The sequence below is a fragment of the Paramisgurnus dabryanus genome, chromosome 12 (genome assembly GCF_030506205.2).
Source record: "Paramisgurnus dabryanus chromosome 12, PD_genome_1.1, whole genome shotgun sequence".
NCBI classification, from domain to species: Eukaryota; Metazoa; Chordata; class Actinopteri; order Cypriniformes; family Cobitidae; genus Paramisgurnus; species Paramisgurnus dabryanus.
Genome location: NC_133348.1, coordinates 22,085,810 through 22,112,224, shown reverse-complemented (window position 1 = coordinate 22,112,224; position 26,415 = coordinate 22,085,810). Strand labels below are relative to the sequence as shown.

Genomic DNA, 26,415 nt, shown 5'->3' with positions numbered 1-26,415 from the left:
GCTACATACATGTTGTGACAAACTTAGCATCGTGCGCCCTCGAAAAAATAAGTCACCGGCCACCACTGTGTCCATGTTTGCTATCCTATACCATTTTGTGGTTTAAATAGTGTGATTGGTATGTTTACACTGATTAATGCAAAGTTTACACTGAGTACCCTGCCAAAAGCACTTTTTAAATCATAAAAACTATTTTATGCACTCTCTTTCTCTATGTAGTGAAAAGTGCAAGGCTAAACATGCTAAAACATGTTAAAACATAATCATAAAATAAACCTCAAATGCCTGTATTAATGCCATTAGTGTTTAATTTGATTCTACCTTTCAAACATCAATGCATTAAATGGCAGAGTACATAATGCATATGGCACGGTACATAATTTTGGAAGCAGTAGGTGATTGTATGTGAAGGAAATATCATTCTTTATTTTGCAATCTGTCACAAAGTTGTTTTTCCCAACCTGTCATAATTCTGTCCTCAGATGATATGTGGATGGGACATTGAGTCACCACACCTGTGTTACAACACGGTATGCCAGGATAGTGTTACATCACCGCTTTCTCTCTCTCCTTCTCCCAGACAGCCTCTTACTCACGCACACCATCCTATCCGCCTGCAGCCACACCCAGATCTCTCCTCTGCTTTTGTATAGTGTCAGGCTTGACTGGGCGCCTGGTGTGCTGTTTAGAATTACCAAAGGAGAATTGTTACCTGTCCGTGGGCGGGTCTTCAATTGTATGCTAAGATTGAGTACTTCATGCTAAAGCGCAGAAAGACAAAGAAGTCAGCCAGTACTTTACAAAACAGCCAAACCCATTGCAGATTTGTCCTATTTTTAAAATTACACTGTTCTTTTTTTGAAACATAAATCATATGCCAAGCAACGTGGATCTAGAAGTTGCATTAGCCTATGATGAAGTTTTTTATATCATTAATTCATGTTGTTTATTATAAGGCATAACACTCAAAACAGCCATATATAATCACACTAAATCTATTCAGAATGTGTTTTCACTCTTGTACATCTATGGTTGTAAATATTTCGAAACTTAAAGCTCAAATTCTTATTTATCAGCCCTGTAGCGTATAGGCTTCAAGAAATGACACAGTTATCAATATCCTTATTAGTCATAGTAGTATAAAAACTATGTTTTCCCCATCATGGTTTAGGCCTTAATTAAAGCCGTCAGACTCCTGATAGTATAGGATTATAGCTTGTCTTGTAGTGATGCTAATCACCTGCTAAAGGGGAATTAGTCACCATGGAGACACATGCCTCAGGTGTATGTCTAGGTAAGGCATGTGTGCCGCTCAGGTGAGGAGAAACAGATGGTCAGGGTGATAAGGACATGCTGCCCTCAGGCCTGTTGATGTGAAGATATGATCAATAAAACTCCCCCTGTGATAATTACAGAAGCTTCTGATTCTTAATAAATCACTGTGACTTGCATTGACTTGAGGGTTGGTCCAACTTATTATTATTATCAATGGACTGTATTAGAACAACAGTGTTATTTTTCTCAAATGTTTTTCCTCCTTAACAGAATTACAGACATGCTTTTGGACTTGAGTGATCTTTTACAGGTTGGCTGTCTTTCAATTACATTTTTTGTGAAAACTAAGTGTGAATAACTCCAAAATAAACTCATAGGGGCAGTTTTGCAGGGTTTAGGTTAATACAGGACTAGGCCTTAGTTATATTAGTTTTTACAAACATACCTTACAGAAACATTACTGGTGTGTATCTTAAGACAAAACAATGGCACTGATATATGTTTAGGTATGTCAGGGCAAGGTGTTTTTAAATTAAGGCTCAAACATGCATTTTAGTCTAGGACTAGGATAAGCCATGTCTGGGAAACTGCCCCAAAAACTGCTATGGTTGCATGGTGTTCGACATTGAAATAACTTATTTTATTATAATATAAACAAATGCTGTAAGTATGAGCAGAAACAATATTCATAAATGCTGTTTGGGTGTCGCATTTATATGTACAGAAGAGATGTATAATAGGTGTAATCTTTAATTGGCCAAACAAAAGTTTGATATTTACATGATTTGCACAGATGGAAGTGTAGTTAAATCTCAGTTATAAAATGTTTAGTTTAAACTTAAAATCTGATTGGATAAGCCTAATGCTGTTGTAAAATAGCTGATGCAAAATACACCTGTGACTGCAAGTAACATAAAAAATATTTTAGTGTGAGGATTATCAGTATAAACAACAATTTATTGAACGTTAACTTATTATATTGCTATTCCTGCTGTTAGCAATAACACATTATATTGCATTATATATATGTACATTATAAAGATTTTTACAGTTAAGTTGTTAAAACCGCTGTAATGCACGACTTTAATACTTTATTGCTATATAAAAAAGTTGCATTTTGCACATTTTGCTATTGTGTTTATGACAAGGTATGTTTTACAGTTTTTATTAGCAGTTATTTTAGGGATAGACGCTGCAGTGCTGGTGTAGTGTTATTTTTACTCACTCAGCTGTCCAGGGAGTATGAACAGATGCTGGAAGGTTAGGGCACAGGCTTAAATATGTCATGAATCTATAGCAAGTGTAGCCACTCCCAAATCTAACAAGACCCCAGTTTACATCTAACAGAGACCTGGTGCCGAGGTCATTGACCCATCTTCTTATTGGTCTCAGAAGTGATAATGGCTATAAAGAATAAACATATTTTGGAGCAACCACCTGCATTTTTATGTTCTTCTTACATGCACATGTTTTTTTTCTGCCTTTCACTTCTGTCACCCACAGATAAAGCATGTTTTCATTCATATTTTCATATAAATATTTATGCAAATTATTATATTTACAAATCTAGCATTTGAAAAAATAATTGACAGTACAGCATGGTGTCGAAACAATTTTAGCTCTGTTTAATTGGCACCGCTATCAAACAGAAAGTCTGCTGTTTTCTGGCATTGCTTTAGCTAGGACCTACTGTAGGGAGAGCCATTTGCTAAAAATTCACTTTTTGCTCTTAGTTTCACTAAGATGTAAGTGATGTGGTTGACTGTGAAAGATAAATAGAAGCATAAATAGAAATACCCAACATCTCACCGGAGCTTGTGATTGTTATACACAAGTTATATAATACAGAATCAGAATGTATAAAATGTTTAATACATGTTATTTTGTACTTGCAGGTGAATGTGTACATTCTGGGAAAGACCTTCCTGTTTTTGGCTAGAGAGCTCTGCATCAATGCCCCTGCCGTTGGTAAGTCTTTGTAATGACCTCTCTGTGTCTTCCATAATGTAATTTAGCTGACCAGGACACTACTTTCAGATGGACCTCATTAATAAAGCAAGCAGTACCTCACAACAATTCATTTGCGAAATTGGTTATCAATAATACACCACAGTTGAATCAATACAAGTATACCCAATTTGTTTATCTGATTAAACTTATAGATTACACATTTTTATGCACATCATTTTGATCTTCATTCTGTGCATCTTCTGCATACATTTTATAATTCAAACATTTTTAGCTACATTGCTTTACCCATTCGGAAATTGTTCTCTGTTAGGTTGCAGTTTAGCTGGTTGTAACTAGGGGGCGCTGTATCATGAGAAAACATGGTCTGTTTGCATCTCTTTTTTGCCTTGTGCACACACAAAGTATGAATCTTTTTAAACGGACTCATCAGATTAGAGAAAGGAGAGAAAAATGCCCAGTACACACACACAGAGAGAGAGAGCATCTCATTGTTAATGAACCAGGCGTGATCCCAGAATGCAGGCTGATTAGCAGCTCTCCATGTGTCATAAGTCCATATTCATCTGTTTTTGTTTTATTTTTTTGGGGTTAGAAATCTGCTGTTTTACCAGGCTGCATCTGCTGTGTGTTTACTAAACCCTCAATTAGAATGCAAACGGTGGAGGAGCGGATTCTATGGGCTCAATTCAGACAGACTCCCTATTCAGTTCCTCTTGCAGTCTGCTGGGGATAATAGGGTCTTTATGTGGCCTTTCAAGATGAATATTTCATCCACACTTAACAATCACTGTCTTATTTACAAAAGCCCACTAAGGTTGTGGTGTGCAAATATGGGTTTGTTTTTTTATTTTTGTATGAAAAAACTGATAAATCTCAGTAACAACTTAAAAACTTATTTATTTTATAGACTAAGTCAACCGCCTTGCTATTGATGAATATTGTCAGACAATACTGAAAAATGATGCAGCGCAGAATGGCAATAACAAAGGGAAAACTGTTGGATTGAGTCAAAAAACATTTATAATCTGCAGTTTGGGAAGCTTATCACTAATACAAGACACTTTATTTGTCTATCAGCATCAAGCTGAAAAAATAACCTCAAGTTACAAAACATGAAATATTAGTGGCTTCTGTCCACTAGTAGATCAGTACAACTATCGTGTTCATAGCATCAATAATTAAATCAAATATATATTTATATATATTTTGCAATAAATAAAGTTGAAGAACATTCCTTCAATCCGAATCTGGATCTGTTGTGGTATTGAAGAGTCATTACAATAGAGTTTCTCACTGCTACATTATAAAGGCACGAGCCCCATGAGACCCTGTATTCTCCTTTATTCAATCCATCTAAATCCAGTAAGCGAAATGCACTGCAATGCAGACATCCTGAGGACTTCAGGCATAGAAAACCAGTTCTGGAATCTGACCCCCTTGTACTCCGGTCCCATTGGTACTGTCTGAAGAACACTGAAACTGAAAGGTCACCTTTCCACATTGCACTTCTGTCATACCCTCCTGTCCAAAGTAACTAAGCTCATTTCCATCCAACACGGCACTGACTGTGTAAAAGGCATCCTGTTCCACTTGGACAGGATGTTCAAACCATACAGAGAAGGTGTTGCTGGATCCATCTGAAACAAATTTAGTCACGTTCTGGGCCAGGGTCACTCCTTGGCGCTTGAGTTCAATTTTGACACTGTACTCTGCCTTTCCGCCACTGGATCCGTATAAACCGAGTCCAGCAATGAAGATCCTCTTGTCCACAGCAAACTGGATGCTGTCGCAACGTCCGCGATACCGCCACTGGTTGCTACGGTAAGCCGAGGACTGAAAACGATGGCAGCGTTGTGGTGTCAGGCCCTTTCTTTTTTGCAGCGGGAATTCCAGCTTGGGTTTATTGGCTGCGGTGTACCACAGGAAGATGTCATGAGTCTCTTCCAGTGTTAAAACGTCTGACTGCGCAGCCCCGTTTGCAAACTCTTCCAGGGTCATGGATGGGATGCGAACCAAGTAGAGAGCCTTTCCCAGCACTGCTCTTTTATTAAGAGACGTCTGCCCTAGTCCCTGCCTTTTGCATTCGGCCACGGCCCATTCAAGAGCGGCCTGGAAGACTACCGCCTCCCGGGTGTTGAGAGTCTCACGCTTCAGTATGATCTCCAAGGTCTGAAGATCGATCTCACAGAAGCCTTCAGAGCGAAGGGCCAGCTCGGCTTGAGCATCGATGACCTCCCAACACCTCTGGGTCAGCTCAGGCTCCTCGAACAGCCGACTTTGCGACAACAGCACACAGGCGTTTTTGGCTTCCAGGCTGGTCTCCAGAAAGGTGACACAGGCCTTAGCCAGCGCAGGCACAATATATTTTTTGGCAGCGTACAGAGTGGCCAGCACTGTGTCCGCTTCAAGTTCAATCTCGTCACTGTACATGTACCTGGATGTGATAAAACGAAAAAACAACTTAGATACTGCAAGAATTTTGCTTACTAGGGCTATGCTTATTATTGGGACTTACTTTAAAAGGATTAAAAAAGCAGCAGGCTCTACGTCAGGAATATGGATCTCTGAATCTCCTTCAGCAAGATCACCGTAAAACATGGCACCAAAAACAGAACTCCCCACCGCCAACACATACTACAAACACAAACGTTACATAAAATTGAATAGGTAGTTCATAAAAGTACCATTTAAGGTAATTTTTTATTAAGCATGTGCTTACTTTATGTGCTGGAACTTTTTCCGATGCACCAGGAGGACCCACAACAAAATGAACATCTGCCATAAGTTCGTTATTAAACATCAAAGCATTCCTAAACAGAAATGTAACACAATATTAAGGTTTCGAACAGACAAGATGCTTTGAAAAGCGAACCAATCTTCCAGAACGTGCACTTACCTCTCACGCAGTGTCGGATGAGTGGACTGCCAGCTGGCTGTCTCTACGTTATTATTGTTGATGTTCTGCTGAGTGGCAGTCGTGGTCGGGGTGGTCACCGTTTGAGTGACTTGGACGATGGTCTTTTTGCTGGTAGTGGTTACGGCGGTGCTGTTGCTGTTTGGGAGGTTGGTATTTATGCTGGCTGGATATAATTCTGCAGCCATCTTCTTCCTCAAGGACAAACTCACGATTTCATAACATACTGGCAACTTGCTGAGCTGTTTGCCACTCTTTCTAGTCCTCTTTATGGTTTCTGGAAGTAAAAGGATAAACGTCAAAAACTTCATGATCCTGCCATATAGGCAATCTGGAGTTGTTGGCATCAGCAAGTCGTCGGTCGAGTAATCAAACGGCAGGTGTACCGAAAAACAAGCAACCTTTAAATTTGAATGCCCTGGTTATGCATTACTATAGTATATTAATATGCTGAAAACAAGAGCAAACCATGCACAATATCAACGTGTCCGTCCAGCGGAAATAATATAGCTCCAAGACTTTTTCCTCATTTTATCCTCGTTGCATCCTTGAATGGTAACAATATCTATTCAGATAAAGTAATAGAGTAATCCCGGAGTTTTCGTTAAATGATTAAAAGCGAGTCAAATGATCACGAGAAGCGCTATTTGCTGGTTGTCATCCTGCATATCTGCGGTGCCTAACGTCTCTCCACTGCGTTTCTACTCGCTATTGTAAAGCACGATGTGTGTGTAGGGAGAAGACGCCGCCCAGTTCTCTGTTGACCAATCAGAACTGCGACTGAGTTTGACGTTAGTCGCCCCGAGGCGCCGCCCACAGCCGAACGGCCCGCCCATCCATCGCGCACGCACAGGCAGAAATTAACCCTTTACGAATTGTTGACAATATGTGTTCACGTCATCACTTCCACAAACACGGGCGTTTAAAATCAAAACGTCGCTCTTTTACAAATTCGACCCGTGTCAATATTACTAAAAGAAAGGAATTCACGGTTTTAGCGTTGAATAAAATCCCGTCAGAGCTTTGAAGGTTTTTCATAAAGTAACTTTTCCAACAATCGCGTCGTAAAAAAAATCTAAATTGTTGCTTTCTGCAGTCTTTAATACGCTTCGGTTGCAGTTTTAGCTACACTGGATGAGTACAAATGCTGATGCAGCCTTAAATGTCTCAACAATCTGATGCTGGGTTACAATTTGCCTCAAGGGGGATAAACATCTGCAACGAAGTGCTCAGCCCACCGAGCAAATCTTTCGTTTTATCAGCACATCTATCATCAGTATTCACAATCAATATGTACGATCAATGCATACAGCTCAAGATTTTATCCCAAACCGGCTCGTCTAAAAGAGATAAAGTAGCTGCAGAGCAGAGCAGAACAGAGCCGCCGTCCGCCGAAACGGACTCTTCAGTCGAAGTAATATGAATCGTTGTGCGCCGTTCAATAAAGCAGTTGCTATAAAGCAACTTAAATATCATATCATTAGTCATGCTTTACCTTACTGAGCCGACTGAAGTGCAACTGCCAAGGAAATACATTCAGGTTTGATGTTTGAAAGCTCGCTGGCGTCAGGAGCCATGTTAAATCCAGAGTGTGCTGAGAGAGGGAGAGGGGGCGTGGCTTACGCTTTCCCGGATCTCTGGAAACTGGATCCCTTGCCTGCGTTAAGATCCTTACGTGTCTCACAAAATCTAGACAATGATGATTTTCAGCCAAGATCTGTGACGAATGTACACTTGTAGTGGAAATTGCACAGTTTAAATTATAAACCTGAAGTGTTGCTCTAGTGTAGTAGAGCACTTTTGGGATTAGAGGATCTATTTTATGCCTTACATTTATAACACACATCAGGGGGTTTAATGAAATTATACCTAGTTTAATGAGTCCGTGTAAGTATGACAGAATTTAAATTGGATATGATGAAATCATTTACACATGCACATAATTGTTTACCCTCTAACATATTGTGTTTTCTCATACAGTCTATGGTGCTGTATAACTAAATATTAAATACTTATTAAATATTATTAAATACTCATACACCATCTAATCTGAATTTTGTAATAATACAAAGCAATTAGAAAAAATAATTGCTTAGAATTAAAGGATCATTTTTTATTGTTTTAAAAAGGAATACGTTTTATTTTCTTAGTTTATTATGAAATTTAATGTTAACATGTGCTGAGCAATTCCATGCAAATATCTACCTTACTGTGAAAAAATTTAGATTTTACCAAACGTTTTAAACCATCAAATGTCAATATGTGGTGGCTCAAATATAACAAATGCAAGTGTTCAAGCATTATTGTAAAATAAATGTTATTTAACAGAGAAATATCACAACCATAATGTTGTTTCTTCCTCAAACACGCACACGCACACGCACACGCACACGCACACGCACACACACACACACACACACACACACACACACACACACACACACACACACACACACACACACACACACACACACACACACACACACACACACACACACACACACACACACACACACACACACACACACACACACACACACACAAATATTATTTGTTCCTTGAAAAGCCATCCCTTCTCTATGTGTTGGGGCATATTATTGCTTTTGGTTTGGGCATTTAAATTTACAGAATTCCTATAAAGTGTGCCTATTTTGTCACATCCATAACACATGCATATTTCCCTTATTTAAAATAAAAACACAAGAATAGACATATTGTTCTGATGTATTTGAAAATGTGAACGGATGGTTTACTAAGATTGCATTCTCTGAGATATTCTATTTCATTTGTTTGACTGAAAATCTCACATCCATAACACTGGAATTGCTCTGCTGCAAATTTGTGATGGAAGATCAAAAGTATAGTTGACACTTCTTCTATGTAATAATTGCAATAGGTCTTGATTACAGTTTTTTTCGATTGCTAAACGACAGTGGGCACAACTGGAGTCACATGTGCAAAACTCTAACTACAGTCTGCACAGCAGCAGTTCATGTGGACCAAACTCTAGTTCGTTTTTCATTGCTTGAACACAGTTTTCAAAACTTTACACACTTATCCCATGACTTTAATCGCAACCTGCACAACACTGTGGATTTACAGCACTTTGTTCAAATGCTAACACACTGCTATCAAAACTGTGAACCACACATTCAAAACAGAAAAGATTTCAGCCTTGTGCCTTTCAAACACTGCTGACTGCAATTTCATATAAATATAAATTTCAATTTCATATATGTATTTCATTTATATATAATATTACCTTTCATGTACTTTAAGTTTCTACCTTTTTTTCTCATTACTGTAATTCCATAAATTACTATAGACAACTGAAGCAAACTGCTAATTTTCATTTACCTTAAAAAAAATTATGGTGTTCTAAAAAATAATGTGATAAATCAATAAATAAATCATTCTTTAAAGAAAACATTATTTGGTGTGACATCACTGAAATTGTTAAAACTGTAAAGATATAAAGTTAGTATTTTGTGTATTGGTGTTTGATGTTAGTGTTTTTCCTCTCAGTGTGTTCTGAGTGACAGTGTGTGTTATCTCAGTGAGGGTTGTGTTTAGTGTTTGGCTGCACGGAGCTGTTTTGAGCCATATGTTAAGAGTTGTGCTCAGGTGACTTTTGGTAGTGCAGACTGTAGTTAGTGTTTTGCACATGTAGCTCCAGTTGTGCCCACTGTCGTTTAGCAATCGAAAAAAACTGTAACATGTTCAAATTGCACTCCCACTGTGTCAAAATCAAGCTTTCTTCCAATCGCTAAATTATAATTTGAACAATCACAGACATATAAAACAAGTGAAAGACAAGGTCATAGATCTTGCTCATAGATAAACAGACACTAAAAAACAACCATATGGTCGACCTTTGGCTTGTTTTGTTCCAGGCTTTATTGTTTTTGGGGAGTATGATTCATTCTGTGTTTGCAGTAGTTGGATATGTCAGATTAGGTAAAGCAAATGAAGTTACAATCAACCTAGATCAATATGGAAGTTAAAAGCTCATAAAGCTCAAATAGTCAGGAATTTGGTGCCCATCACCTTTGCCGTATGTTTTGGTAGTGTATGCTGTTCTTAACACTATACCTGACACTGTATATACAGTACAATTATGCAGCAGGTGGATTTCTTAAAAAAATTAAATTCTAGCCATGCTATTGTCCTATCACACTAGTGTTTTTTTGCAATGGCCATCTGTGGCCAGTGTTTTTTTTTTGTTAACCTTAAAATGCATTCCTGTCCGCCGAGCACATCAATTTGACCTCTCTGCATTCATAACTTCTCACTATATATATAAAAATATCACCTTAAAAGTTTCCTGTTTTACAGATGGCTTGGAATAATTACTTTGTTAAATGCTTTGCCCTGGTTATATGATAATTTGAAATAAAATTCATATTTTTATTGTATTGAAAAAATGACAGATAGAAGTTTTTCTGAAGGTAATATGTCTCCTAAGTGCAGATGGATTCCCAATAGTGTAGCTTTAGAAAAGATCATAGCTGACTATCTTTCTTAGATGAGCTCATTTCCTCCTTATTGGGACAGCAGTAATGTTTGGGCTATATTGGGGCAGCAAAATGAGTTTACCCAAGGACTTCGAAGTAGGTGGAAGTGAAGGATATTTGCTCCCACGGAGTGACTTCAAGCCAAGCCACTTTTTAAGGTCCCCACAGGGAGACAGTGTTCTAGATTTTTCAGAAACAAGATGAACCTTTAACAAATATGCTTTTAATCTTGAGAAAGGTCATAATCTAAAATGATTTAGCCTAGTTTACTAATAAAATTTTACAGTGACCAGTATCAGTTTGGTGCTGATTCTGTAGTTTGTGTATAGACATTTAATGGAAAATCACCTCTCAGATTTGTATTTTTCTGTCTATAGATCCATGTCTGTATATTCCACGATTCGCCCACATGTTGGAGTTTGGTGAAAAGACTCATGAGGTTTCAATGACTGCTCTCAGACTGCTGCAGAGGATGAAACGGGACTGGATGCACACTGGACGGCGGCCATCAGGCTTGTGTGGGGCAGGTAGTTAAATCCTTTAAACCGTGCTTAATAGTTCACCATCAACAAAAGTCATAATTTATTCACCTACATGTATTTCATGACAGAAGAAATGTTGAAGTGTCTTGGAGGCTCTTTCTTCTATAAAGTAAAAGTGAATGGGGACTGAGCCTGTCAGTCAACATTCTTTCTCTATTTCTGTTTCATGGGAACAAAAAATGGGTTATGAATCATAAGAGCGAGTGAATGATGACAGAAATGTCATTTTTGTGTCCATAACTCCATAGACTTAAATCAGTTGTTTGTTTGGATTATTTTCCGTTGTAGAATTTAGACTCTACCAATTGCAAAATGATTCTTTGTCGGCTTAAAATAAAAGTAGGTTTATTTCAGTCTACATTTCTGTGTATCTGTGCGACCACGAAGCAATCCCTAGCCCATAATGTGCCAAAAGTTTGACATGAGAATTGTAACAATGTTCCATAAAAACAACAGGACTACAAGTTCTTTACTACCATGTGGATCTTGGTGCCCTTTATTTAAACCAGAACATTCTGTCTTCAGCATGATGGTGTGATGCTCAGGAATAGAAAGCTGACTTCCTGGCTGCATCTTTAGTTCATCCTTCCCTGTTTCTCTCTGTGTCTCACTTTCCCCATCCAACATTTGCTGCTGCAATATTTGAATAATTAATAATTCATCATTAATCATTCACAGTGTTTGTGTGATGATACTATATGTAAATGTCAGTTTTTTCCCATTGAGGTTGATTGTTTTAGAGCAGGTAAAGTAAACAAATGTACACTTTACTTTTCTGTGCAAAGAGCAAAATATAAGTAAACAAAATAAAGATAGATATGGTGTGTGATAGGCGAATTTGGTCCAGAATGACAGATGACTTTTTATGTTGCTGAGTGAATATCTTTTTGGGATATCAATCACAAAGTAAAGTGGTCGAAAATATTATATAAATAAATTTAAATGTATATAAATTATAAAGTTCATTCTACTCTCTATTGAGAGTCTTTTACATCCATGCAATATTCTGGTTCTCAAATCTCATAGGTTCAGACTCAGAGTCTTTAACATTTATGCGATATTCCACCATTATTATGCGTCTCCTTGAAATGCTGGATTCTGATTGGTCAGTCGCGACATTCACAGGTTTGTAATTCCCAGATTCTCTGCAAATCATTTTGACAGGTACAGATTAATTACACAAAAATTAAATATAAAAATGTCTTTTAATAACATTTATGACACCATATTTACAAATGATTATTTTGTGTCCATATGGTTCGATTAAATGTAAAAGGGTTAAAATTTCTAAATAAATTTGCAGATTACTTGCATACATTATCTTTTTTAGGGACCAAAATTTCTGGTTTTATTTCATTTTGACAGAATATATGGGGGATAATTGCAAAAATGTTTTGTGTCAATTGGTGTAATTAGTATTTTTTTAAATGAAAATATAAATATATTCATAAATGTGAAATAAAATATAATCATTTAATTTAGTGTAATATGATTTTTTACATACATTTTTACATAATGTTTCAAAGATTATTTAGAAACAGAGCTGTTTTCAGCATATGTCAGGACAAATATTACAAAAACGCATTAAAATTGACATTTAGAAATAACTAATAAAAGTATATTTTAAAAAGTTTTTTATGATTACGCTTACATGCCATCTAGGTGGATAAAATATTTAGTGTTTCTCATTCTTTGGCGCAATTGGCCGTTACACCATTTGACATTTTTAGGTTCATTCAGTCTTAACTTTCAAAAAAATTGTGCAAACGTGTTTTTTTTATTGCATAAAATTTACATAAATACACTTTGTGCAATGAGAAAAACCAGATGCATGCTTTCAAAATAAGTTTTTTAAAAATATTTTTGAATTTCTCATCTTGCCAAACCGTTTTTGTCAATGACCCTTAAACCAAATAGCGTGTTCATGACATTTGAACATCTTGTTTTATCTTAAAACCAAAGTAAACGTTTTTCTTCGTGGAGGTCTGTATTCGTAAAAAATGAGCAAATAAAATATTTCAAAACAATATTTACTGTTCGTTACCTTACTTATGAGGTAAATAGTGCAAAATAAGCCCCTTCAGTGTGATACAAGACCCTCTGCTTCGCATTGGGTCCTGATCACACTGTTGGGGCTTATTTCTGTGATAACAACTGGCTGCCTATACATTATCACCTGTTGTATATCATTTGTATATCATCATGCAATTATAGGGTGTCCTACTTGCCTGATTGTATTTGCAATCTCATGGTAAGATGATTTTATTTATGAAAGCAAAGTCCTGAACCAACAAAGCACGGCACAAAAAAAGACATAAAACAAAGACAATCTTAGAAACGTCTATGATTAAAAAAATATCTGGATCAAGAGCTACTGTATCTAATAGCAGAGTACCTGTGTTTTCGTGGAGGCTTGGTTTGGAGAGCTTTGGCATTGGACTGTTAGCCTTTACAAAAATGCCTTTCCTACCTTTAAGTCTCATTCATATTAGTGTGCACATAACCTGCATTGTCCCTCATTTAGAATAATCCAGATTCATAAGCATCATAATGAAAGCAAGATCAACTACACATATTTGTTTACTATCCTTTATGCTATATTAAACATTGCACTTCAGCATCTACAGAGATTTTTCTAGTATAGAAAATGCACTCTCAACAGTTTTGTATGGCACATACATTGTTAGGCTTGCACATAGCAGTGAAATGTCATACTGGAAACAAGGTTTGGAAGGAAACATTTATCCTAATTTTTTTTCCTGTCCCCCTCAGCTCTGCTGGTGGCAGCTCGTATGCATGATTTCCGTCGCACGGTGAAGGAGGTGATATCTGTCGTCAAAGTGTGTGAGGCCACGCTAAGAAAAAGGTGAATATCTAGCCAATATTTGCTCGTGCTCATACATCACCGCAACTCCCATTGTTTTTTACCCTTAATCTTTGAATATCCAAAATTAGTTTTTTATTCTTTTACAGTTCATTGTATACATTTTTATGACCCTATCTTGCCTTATTATAAAGACCAGTGGTATGAAAATAATCTAATATGTTTTATTTTATTTTATCACACAGTATTAAAATACAGTAAAAATTGGGGAATTTTGAATAATTTCCTTATTGTTGATTTAACTGGGTTCTTTTACAGATAAAACCTGTCATTATATTAAGTGACTCTTTTTTAATTATATAAATTTAGGTTTTCCCTTAATTTTTGCTGTCTCTAAACGTAAAAAAAGGTTTCCTGTGAATACTGTAATTTTTACTGCACTGATACACAGGCTGACAGAGTTTGAGGAGACCCCTACGAGTAACCTGACCATTGATGAGTTCATGCGGGTGGACCTTGATGCGGAGTGTGATCCTCCATCATTTGTCGCCGGAAAGAAAAAACTCAAGATGCAGCAGGTATTTAAATGAAGCATATGTGTGACCAGATATGACTTTATGCGTTATAAATGAGTTTTTTCTTTTAATCGAAATTTCATTCTCACTTGTCAGCTGGAGCAGGAGTTGGCCAAGAAACTTGAGGAGTATCAAGGTTAGTCTGCCCTCCTGGAATAAGATATTGATTTTCTCTACTGACTTTAAACAAGACATTTGAATGCTCTCTGTGGTGTGTTTTGTCAGCTAAGTTAAGGGTTCAAGATTTTTTTCTGTGAATATGATTTGCAAATGACCTTGTGGTCTGGAGCAGCCAATTTACTGGCAGGAGCAGATTTACTGAATGGCCTCTGTATGCAGTGTTGGAAAAGCTGCTTTATAAACTACATCTTGACAAGCTACAGTTTAATCTTCTTGTAATTTTTGGTAATTCGTACAGTATAGTAAAGTTTATCGTGGTAAAATTAAATCCTTGAAGATGCTAAAAATGCAACTAAAATTATTAAAATATAACTATTACAAAATACATAGGAATGATAATACTGTGATGATGATAATATATATATATATATATATATAAAAACAAACTTTTATTTTAATACGATTAATTTATATATTTTTATTTTATTAATAGATTCTTTTGACAGTCCTACTAAATATGTTACTTTAAAAAAGCTATCACGCATGAACTTTAATGTAAAAAAGCTAATCATCTGACCAAACAGATTCACAAGAATCACACATTTTCTGGGATTATTTGATAATATTTTGACTAGGCTGTGCACAATACATCGTGATGCAAAAACACTGCTGTTCCTTGAAAAAGTAGCTTGCTTTATTATATTACTTTCACTATTTCACATTCACTATTTTTTTACAGCCAAAATAATGTTACCTTACAAAAATATTAACGTGGTATAGCGTGGCTACCATTAAGGCCGTTTCACACAGTACGCGGCAACCGCGAGTGTTTAGTTCTTTTTCAAAAGGAGATGTGCGGAAAGCGGCAAAACGGGGGCGGTAACAGAGGTGAAGTGGAGTTGGTCCACACGCCTTGCTCATGCACCCGAAATTCTGTCCCTTCTCCGGACATGGTATTCATGACAGTGGCTGTTGAAGATAAACATATTTGCACTAAATGCTGCGCAAAACTTTTCCAATACAAGAGAAAAGCTGAAGCCGCGCGGTGGTTTTGCCGCTTGTTGCGTACTGTGTGAAACGGCCATTAGTCATTTACTCCCCAACACTGTCATATGTTAGGCCTCTATTTCATAACTTTGCCTCCCATTAGCATACTGTAAAAATCTGAATCATGAACACACTTAACCCTGACAAACGTTTTATGTTTCATGCTGACTTTCTGTCCGAGAAAAAGAACGAACTGTCATTTGGAGTCATCTCATATATCTTTATTTGTGTGCACTCCTGTATGCAGGTCAGATCAACTCATACCGGGATGAGATTGAGACACAGCTGGCAATGAGCAGCAGAACCAAACTAAGAGGGGTTTATGCCTCCTACGCAAGAGAAGGTAGATCAAATCAAGTGCTCTGCATGTTTATTTAGTTTACCCAGACGTTCTGCACTTCCTCTGAGTATAATGCACTTATGATATTTGTTCTTCTTAGTGGGGATTATTTTGCAGGTTTTATGCAGATACGCGTTGGCACATTCGCCCAGCGTATACTGTAAAGCAAACACTTTATGAACCAACAGAAATCTCTAACAACCTTTCAGATGACGACTGTGTTTCTCTGGTCTCTGAGCCGGCCGGGGATGGGGAAGAACCAGAGGATGAAGAACTGGAGGCTGCAGCCGAACACCTCAACCAGGAGTTTATTAGTCAGGTGTTGCCTGAGCTAAAGCAAGGCCATCAGGGCGAGACAGAGGCTCAGGAGGGGAGTAAGGAAACAGAGCAGCTCTCCGGCCGTTCCCCTCATGTACCCCTGAAGGCCCTCCTTGGCCCTTTGCCCAGTGCAGCAAGTCTGGGTCTAACAGATACTATACGTGAATGCATCACAGAGGACAGAGCAAATGGTGAGTGAGATTCTTCAGCATACTGTGTATCCACTTAAACACTGATTCACCATACTTCTTTATCTGGTCATGTTGCTTTAATTCATAAAATTCATGCTAGGTTACATATTGGTAAATTACTTACATTTGGGTGATTCTCACAAAATCCAGACTTAGAAGGTGTCCATCATCAGATTTTTTTTAAAGCCCTTGAAGCCAATTTTTTTTGCACATATAAGATTAAGGTCTGAACTTACTATTACCATTATTTTTAGAGGATTTAAAAAATATTTCCTACAGAATTATAAAAAAAATGTGATTATCATCAAAAATGATCATAACTGCAACATGATATTACAGTACATTAAATATATGCATTTACAAACTCATGTTTCGGTAATGAGAACTTAAAAGTTGTCTAGGTACTATGACAAACAAAATTTCCACTTTTATTTGGAGAGAAAAATAAGAACTGCTTACCTGGTAGCCATCTTGAGTGTCACAGTCAATTATTTCCCTTCCAACAAATTTTTTTGAAAACGTTAGTTCCTTGAGGGCTTAAAAAATGATTGAAAATTGTTGCGAAGGATGAGAAAATTGGTCTTGACACATTTATATTTCTTATTATTGTCTCTACATTTATCAATGATCACCAAATACCACATGTTTCTTTACTGTAAATGTTTATAGTATAACATGCACTGAAGCTTTTTTTTAAGATTTTTTAATTATAAATATTTTCATGTCCAGTGTATTTCCCAAATCCAGTCATGGAAACGTTCTGGTAATGAAAATGTGGAAAAAAACTACAAAATTGGTTTGTATGATGTCATTTGAAATCATGTGCAAAATATTACATGAAGAGATGTTTGTAACTGTATGCTTATTATTTTGATACTTTTACTTTGCATTTACTTTTTTTTATCAAAATGTTTCATGACACCTTATAAGTCTAATTTCGTGAGAATCACCCATTTGCATCTGTTCATTTGCTCATATGCTACTATGAAATAGAGCACTTTGAAAGGCTGTGAGATACAGTGATTTTATTACAGGTGTTTTTTGCATGTGTTTTGAGGTAAATGTATTATTCATAATAATAAACAAATAAACAAATACATTTTCATTGGAGGTATTGTAGACCATTATTTTAATAGTACTGTAGTCTGTTTTTGCCCTACAAACAACACATCATAGGGGGATCCACTTTTACAAGGTGTTTGGATATAAATGTGTGTTGACAGTGTCCACCTTCTCCTTCTTTTGTAATCTCATTAGTCTCATTAGATGTGCTATTTTATTTTCTTGTTAATGTGATGTCACAAAAACAAAGTCTGACTGGTTGACCCCTTCATACCCTGCATCCACTGGAATGGACATCACATGTTTTATGGTTCAAACCAATGAACGAAGTGCTAATCAACCAATCAAAATAAGGCACATTGATTTGAAAAATCATGTCTGAGGGGGTTAATTTTACCCAAAAGCTTTTCTAAATGTGTTTGTTAGCACATTTTTGTGCTAATGCGGTTATTATTGTCGTAGACAATTCAGATCTATTTTTAACCAAAAGCACACGCAGCTGTTGGTAGGGGAGTAAGGAGCTGTAGCTCATTTGCATTTAAAGGTACACACATGAAAACAATGCTGTTTTGGACATGAAAAATCCTTTATGGGATTTGAACCTACAATCTTTTGATTGTTATTACATGGCGATTTAATCACAAAGCCATGCCACTTTATTTTTGCACAGTCAGTGCCTTTGGAGAGCTTGTAGTTTAAGTGCCTTGGATACTCAGCAAATTTAAACCATGTGCACATCTGTTTCCTGAGGTCTTAATTCAAACACTACGTAGACAACATTTTATTATTTATAATTCAATAATCTCTTCAATGTAATAGTTGTCCTAAATTAATTGTTAACCGTATAATTGTTTTACTGACAATCTTGATAAAGATTTTATGTTCTTATATCTGTCAAATATGTTTTTGGTCTATATTTATACACTAAATAAAACAACATTGTTGTGCTTTTAAGCATGAACAAAAATCTAGCAGAGTATATCTAGCCATTTTTTTCTATGCAATAAGATGGATGACCATATGAAGAATGGAGAATATTTAATCTTTAGGAAAGCTATACCCATTTGTTATTGCCAAAGTCATGCTCTACTGGAGGGTCTGCAAGACATAAGCACTTAGCTCTCTGTGAAATCCTTTTAAGACATTTAATAAGAGCTGCTCTTATCTGTCTGCTTCATGTTGAACAACAGGAAAAAGTCACAAATGCAATGAGATGCTTTTCCTCTGTGTGGTGTTTAGTATCTTGTTCTTAGATGGGTTTATAGAAAGCACACAATTTAAGCTGAAAAAGCATACGGCTTTCCTCTATAAAATCTATCTATATGTCAGTGTATCTTGTATACATTGCTCTCTTTATTAGTTGACATAAACAGTACACTTAGTAGACTTTCATTATCATATTACTTATTCACTGTACACCAATACCCAACAGGCATGTGGTTAAGCCGTATCGATCCACGTACTATTGAAGACAATCAGTTAAACCCATTAAGAACATCATCTGGCCAGAACACATTGACTGATGTGTCTGCTACAGATCACTTTATTTACTTAAGCATTTAAATCAGAGATTACTGATATTCATTGAATATGCATTTGGGGGCACAGAAAAAATATCACAGGATTCAACAGAATATCTTGCACATGACTGACCTCAGCACCTGCTCACAAGTTGACCCATGCCATTCCCTTTTACCCTTTAACCCTGACCTATGATGACCCAGTGACCTAAGTGTTTCCAGCAGCTCTGATCGACTCAGATTATCAGCGGTGAGTTTATCTGGACACAGCATTTGTGCCCCAGGCCAGTCTAGTCTATTAGACCGGAGCCGTTTTATTTTAAAGCAGTCCAGGCTGTGATCTGCTCTCTGGGCGGCTTTCCATGGTCTATTCCTGCAGTGCCAGTTTGCTGATATGTTTCTCCCACCGTCATTGTCCTGTGTTGATGATTCTGCAGGAGTCAAAGCCTCTTAGAGTCGCTGCTTTATGGGTCTCCAGCGCAGATAAATCTCAGCACAATACACCACAGACTACGAAGGCTGAAAATGGACTGTTGTTCACACTGAATGTTGGGTGTTTGTATATACATATTTGTGTGTGAGAGAAGAGTATTTATTGTATTTAGCTGGAAGGTTTTAATTTCTACAGTTATGAAAAGAATGTGCTGGTTTTAGCATGGTTCTTGTTAAAGATATGGCACAATATAGCACTGTTGGGTCATGTGAACCCAGGTTTGAGTAAACTATGCATTTGGCAGATTATTTCATCCAAAGCAATTTATTGTGCATTACAAGTTATGCATTTTATCATCATGTGTGTTCTCTGGAATCAAAACAACAACCTTTTGTGCTGCACACAATGCACAATGCTCTACCACTGAGCTGTGAATGATATATAGGTAGCATGGGTATTATACATAGGATTGATTATATAGGATAGATAGTGTGAGTATTGCACATAGAACGTATGGGCATTGTATAGGAAGTATTATATATGATAAATAGTTTGGGTATTGTTAATAGGACAATGAGTATTATATATAGAAAGTATTATATAGGATGAATAGTATGTGTATTGTAGGACGCATGGATATTATGGGATGGATTATATGAATATTATGACTATTATACATAGGAAACATAGGTATTATATCTAGGGTAGATTATGTAGGATGGATAGTATATGCATTGTACATAGAACGTATGGGCATTGTATAGGAAGTATTATATATGATAAATAGTATGGGTATTGTTAATAGGACAATGAGTATTATATATAGAAAGTATATAGGATGAATAGGATGTTTATTGTATATAGGACGCATGGGTATTATGGGATGGATTATATGAATATTATGACTATTATACATAGGAAACATAGGTATTATATCTAGGGTAGATTATATATGATGGATAGTATATGCATTGTACATAGAATGTATGGGTACTGTATATACGAAGTATTATGCGTCTTACATATAGGATTGATTATATAGGATAGATAGTATGAGTATTATACATAGGAAGCATAGGTATTATAGGATGGATTATATAGTATGGATAGTATGGGTATTATACACAGAAAGCATGAATTTTATAGGATGGATTATATGGGATGGATAGTGTGAGTATTATACACAGAAAGCATGAGTATTATAAAATGGATTATATAGGATGGATAGTATGGGTATTTTACATAGGAAGCATAGATATTATATGTCGGGTAGATTATATAGGATGTATAGTATGTGTATTGTATATATGACGATTGGTATTATATATAGGAAGTATCATAAAGGTTGACTATGTGTGTTGGGTTACACTTTATTTTGATAGTCCACTTTAGACATTCTACTAATTATAAATAACTTTGCAACTACATGTCAACTAACTTTCAATAATTTGCAACTATACGTCAACTAACTGTCATTAGTGTATTAGTAGACTAAGGGTTGGGGTTAGGGAAGAGGTTTGGGTTAGTGGAATAAGTTGACATGCACCTGCAAAGATACTTATAGACAGTTGAATGTCTGTTGAGATATCATCACAATTAAGTGTTAGTAGATATTAAGCAGACAGTCTACTAATTCTCTAAAGATTGGTAGTTGATAAGTAGTTGCAAAGGATGTATGGGTATTATAGAAAGTATTGTATAGGTATTGTATATAGTACGCATGGGTATTTTATATAGGAAGTATTATATCCTAAAGTGAATAGGGATGTGGTAAATGTTATAATAAATGGGCATTTTTCAGTTTAGCAGATCTGAATAAACACTGTGTACTCTAAATCGGGAACACATTGGGCAGACGTGACAGACAGTGAGAGAGGTAGAAGAGGAGTGACCAAGAATGTGAGACAGCAGTGTATTTGTGTGTGTGTATGTGTAGTGTGAGGTCTGGCAGATGCCTTCCACTCTCTGACAGGCTGTCAGTATTGGAGAGTCTCACTCTTTCAGACTGTCTGTCTCTTCGATCTCTAGGGACGCTTGAGATTCACTCTCTCACTTTCACGAAGAAAGCGTCTGGCCGAATCCGCAGCCTCCTTTCCCTGAATAGCATCTGTTTCACACAGTTTCACTTCCCACTAGCACACCAGGTTTGGGCCCAGAAATCTCCCTCAAAAAGCCTTGAATGAGTCCCGCTTATTTAATCAATATATATTTTTTCAGAGCACTGAGTGCACTGAAATATGAATTTTATCTGATGATGATAGAAGGGTCTGCGGGTCTATTACCAATTTTGTTTTTTACAATATAATATATTCCAATTCTAGACAGAGCTCACCACCAGATCTTGGAGTAATGCATTTCAGATTGACTGTGTCTGTGTGTGTGTGTGTGTGTGTGTGTGTGTGTGTGTGTGTGTGTGTGTGTGTGTGTGTGTGTGTGTGTGTGTGTGTGTGTGTGTGTGTGTGTGGATGAAAAGATGAATATACAGGAAAGATTTTCCCTGGAGCTTTCATGATTTATTTACTTTTTTGGCTCTGGTTTTATGAACCTTTGTTGAACTTTGCCATTTCAAATGGCAGACATTAGCCAACATGTCTGTAACTGAGAAGGAGAAGAACTTTCCTCAAAGGAGAGACCATAGCACCTCGTGTGCCCCGATTTTTTGAAACCAGGTCATTTTGATGCTCTTTTGAGCTTGCAAGGATAAAATCTTAATACCAGAGTCCCAGGTTTAGAAAGAAAGATGATCTCTCAAGCTCTTATTTTTTCGGCATGTACAACACATGTTCTCCATCATATTTTTTACAAGACTTTAAATGCAGTACTGGTACTATTGTGGTGCCATGGCCAAGCAGATAGCACACACACAGTGGCTCATTGATCTGTCAAAGCATAACTTTGAATGCGCCTTGTGACATGATTTCACAGTCATATTTTGGTATTTCTTTTCCTCGCTATAAAAATGTCAAGAGACATAATAATTGCAAAAAATGTAAATATTGATATACAGTTGTGGGACTCCATAGGTGTTTAAGCAGTCAGTATGTGGAGCACCGAGGTGGTCAGCTTACACAGATCTCTAAGGAGCTGGTCACACGGGACGGATGTCAGCAAGATGGAGCACAGCATGAAGAGTATTTGAATTAGATTTTTCTGGAATCGCCATCTTGAAAAAATGAGACTCATGTCGTAAGAAATTGAATTGGTCATAGTGGTTCATCTGAAATATGTTCACATATAGACGGTTTCAGCAGCAACAACATAAATAAACGGCTTTTGTGGACTAAATGCAGTCCTTTTAGAGTAGTTTATTTCTGATAACAAGAAAAATAAATGGCAAGTAAATTATCTACAATTATATATCATATCTAACTCGTATCAACTTCTACACTGAGGTAATGTTACTGTGTAAAATGAATGTATACAATATTAGCCACAGGTCCTTGAATTCATGCCTGGCTGCCAAACCTGTCCGCACAGTATCTTATGCTGGTCTTCTCCCCTCATCTTTAGCAACCCCCCAAAAATTTTCGTTTCAGAGATCAGTTTAGCCACTAGCCAGAATGATAAATAAATACAGACCAGAAGTTCACTTCGGTTCACACACGTAACTGCGACAACACACGTGCGTCCGATGAGAATTTCTATAAAAACAGACAGACACAATCATGAGAACAGCCCATAAATGCCTTTTAAAGGGATTTTCTCATGAACGTATGTCGTTCATTACTGGAAGCTAGTTATTTTAGTTTGTAAAGTTGTAAATATTGATATTTTTCTTACAAAATCACATCAGTTGCCCTAAGACAAAGTTTTTATTAAGCGCCCCTAGAGCCATGTGGATTACTTTTTTTGGCTACAAATCAGAAGCACCATTTACTACCATTATAAAGCTTGGAACAGCCAGGACATTTTCTAATATGACTCAAATTGTAATTGTCTGAAAAAGATAATCTTATACATCGAGGATGGCTTGAGGCTGAGTAAATAATGTAGTAATTTTTATTTTTGAGTGAATTATTTCTTTAAAATTCCTGTTTTAAAGACCATTAAAACTCATCATCATCATCACTGCAGCTCATGCAGATTTATTACACTGGCCTGCTTGCATACTGCATTGCTGCTTTACTCTGTATGCTCTCCAGCTCCAGCTCTGCTGTCATACGGCCCAGCTGGTTCTTTTCCCCTCTATGTTTCCAAAGGGTTGTGCAGTTTCTATTTGCATGTGTAAAGTATTGATCTAATGACCTCTATGCATTCATACAACTGTACCTAATTCAGAGTGATAGACCAATGGCTCGAGGAGAGAGGGAGATTGTAAACTGTGTAGCTGGGTTTAAAGGACCTCCGCTGAATGGCGCATGCCACGAGAAACCAAAAAAGCACAGCTTCTGCAGGCAAATGCAGCATTTAACCTTTCAAGAGGAAATAGATGGAACTGTTTGATGTTATCAAAACATGCTGAAGGATAGCGGGAGGCAAGAGGCTTCTTTGTAGTCTTGCCACAATTATAGTTAACTGCATGTGTAGAATTTTAATGCGTTGAGACAGGTGTGCAGTCTGATGTGAAAGATGCTTTAGCTATATGTGTACGTGAACCTAAGACAAGAATACACACTTTATACAAGTTTCTTTATACACATATTATTAAGGACATCTCAAAGACTCTTATTATTAAATAATATTAACTTCCTGGACATAATTTTTTTTTTGTTTGCGCAAATAATATTTAATTATGTGTAACTGGAACCTGTTGTACACAAATGTGGACAATTACACTGCTTCATGTTCAAAGAAAAATATTTGGTTATATTTATTGTTTCTTCATAAGTCCAAAATAGCTGGAAGAAATCTGGAAAAAAAGACAAACCAAAGCCCGGGTCTTAGAAGGTTAATAAAAATAATTTAACACCATTGCTTAGTATTTTCTCCTTCAAATTTGAGTTTTCCAAGACAAGTAAAGGCGGGGACTCATTTGTATATTCATGGTTCCACGTTTACTAAATGAGGAAAGGTTGTAGAGTTACATTCAAGCATGAAGAATGAAGAAATTACTGTCACACGAAGAAAACTTTTACATATGCTATTATGGTGATCAAAGATGAGTTTATTAATGTCTTACATTTTTAAAGACAGTGTTTAAAGAATAAAAGGGATATTCCAGCCCCCCCAAAAAATCCCCATTATTAACTCACCCTCAAGCAATCTGAGATTGATATGTCCATCGTCTTTCATACAAGCACATTTGGAGTTATTTTAGTAAATATCCTTGCCCTTCCAAGCTTTATAATGGTACAAAACAGGGATCAGGGAACAACTTCTGACTTAAAACCCCCAAAAGTGCAACCATCTAACAACGCCATCTTGAGTCACAAAAAAACACTGCGCATCCATGGCAACCAGCACTTACTACACTAGATGGCTTCATTACCGAAAGCTATTTATTACAGTTTATAAAGTTAGAAATATGGATATTGTTCTTACAAAACTGCATCGATTACCTGCAGAAGAGCTTTATTATTCCCTTGGAGCTGTGTGGATTACCTCTGTGAAGGATTGAAGCACTTTTTTGGGGTTTAAAGTTTTAACTGATTCCTGTTTTCAACCATTATAAAGCCTGCAAGAGCAAGGACACTTACTAAAATAACTCCAATGTGTTTGTCTAAAACAAGGGTGCCCAATAGGTCAATCGCGATCGACCAGTCAATCACAAAGGCAGATTGCATATAAGTTATGTGTATGCTGCTTCACGAGCTTTGGAAATCAAGTTGGGGGTTTTAAGTTGTGGAAGATAATGGTGGATGATAGCGGTATTGCGGAAAGCCGGAAATACTCGTCACTGGCAGGGAAGTGTTTGATCTTAATTGCGGAGATAACTCGTCAATGGCGGCAAAAGAGGTAAAGTTGGGTTTCATAAGTCGCCCACACATATATAGCCAAACCTGTACACGCACACATATTCTTTCTTCCTTGTCTTGTTTGCCCATAGCATAGAGAGCAGAAGCAGGTTGTGAGGTTGGAAAAGGCCCTTGGAGGTTATTATGGCATATTGCATGATTTTTTTCCCCACTGTGTCCTCCTTTTTGTTTATATAAGCGTGAAACTCTCACTTCTTTCAAATCTTCATGGAGAAGAAATGAGTTCACGTTTGTTTTATGGTGGGTGAAGAGATAACTCTCCCTAGATTCTCAGAACAGGTGCTTTTCTTGTTGGAATCTGATCATTTTTCTCAGAGGATAACATCATTGAATTTTAGCACTGAAATTGATTTGATTGAATAGAAGACCACAGGTATTGAAGATCAATGGTGATGTCTGCCTTTGTTGATCTTGATGGCCTGTAACCTGATTATACTATACATTATTCTAAAAATAGACGATAAAATGCAATTCTAAAAAAATATTGTTCTTTTCAATTGTAAGCGGTCACCAGAATAATGTAAGAGTTGTCCATTTATCTCTGTGACATTTAACAAATTTTAATCATTAAACATTTAATTAAAGCGATCTGTTTATTTGCATAATGATTCACATGATTCATTATGTAATCTGGATTATGTTCACTCAAGTGCAGTCATATGAGAAACTCATTCTTCTTTCAAATATGTTGGTGCACATTTACTGTACCTTTAAGCATGTAGTCCTCTGCTTGTCCATAATATCGCACAACCAACATGTTATGTTATAAAAAAGTTTTAAGGCTTTTTGTGTGCTAGTTTTTTTTTACAATAGACATTTTGAGGTAAATAGTTTATGACTCAATCACTTCTAAC

The 26,415-nt window shown here is 36.7% G+C and overlaps 2 protein-coding genes across 7 annotated transcripts in view; one reads left to right on the top strand and one right to left on the bottom strand.

Moving 5' to 3' along the window:
• brf1b (BRF1 general transcription factor IIIB subunit b) overlaps nt 1-26,415 on the top strand; it is a 74,228-nt gene that overhangs the window by 13,426 nt on the left and 34,387 nt on the right. For 4 of the 5 annotated variants that reach the window (XM_065257183.2, XM_065257180.2, XM_065257181.2 and 1 more), the window contains exons 5-12: nt 1,554-1,585; nt 3,171-3,243; nt 11,052-11,201; nt 13,989-14,082; nt 14,492-14,618; nt 14,712-14,751; nt 16,030-16,125; nt 16,332-16,631. In XM_065257183.2, the coding sequence (XP_065113255.1) occupies nt 1,554-1,585; nt 3,171-3,243; nt 11,052-11,201; nt 13,989-14,082; nt 14,492-14,618; nt 14,712-14,751; nt 16,030-16,125; nt 16,332-16,631 (912 nt within the window). Of the gene's footprint in view, nt 1-482; nt 531-1,553; nt 1,586-3,170; nt 3,244-11,051; nt 11,202-13,988; nt 14,083-14,491; nt 14,619-14,711; nt 14,752-16,029; nt 16,126-16,331; nt 16,632-26,415 lie in introns of all 5 variants that reach the window. The other variant, XM_065257184.2, reaches the window with a different exon arrangement.
• btbd6b (BTB (POZ) domain containing 6b) lies at nt 4,249-7,795 on the bottom strand. Of its 2 annotated transcripts, XM_065257186.2 has the most exons (5): nt 7,656-7,795; nt 6,143-6,437; nt 5,966-6,056; nt 5,762-5,880; nt 4,249-5,680 (listed from the first exon to the last, which is right to left on the bottom strand). In XM_065257186.2, exons 2-5 carry the CDS (start codon nt 6,346-6,348, stop codon nt 4,648-4,650), a joined length of 1,449 nt encoding a protein of 482 aa, XP_065113258.1. In that variant the 5' UTR covers nt 6,349-6,437; nt 7,656-7,795; the 3' UTR covers nt 4,249-4,647. The 2 variants fall into 2 exon arrangements, with proteins under 2 accessions (XP_065113258.1, XP_065113257.1); XM_065257185.2 differs by lacking the exon at nt 7,656-7,795 and having other exon boundaries at nt 6,143-7,049.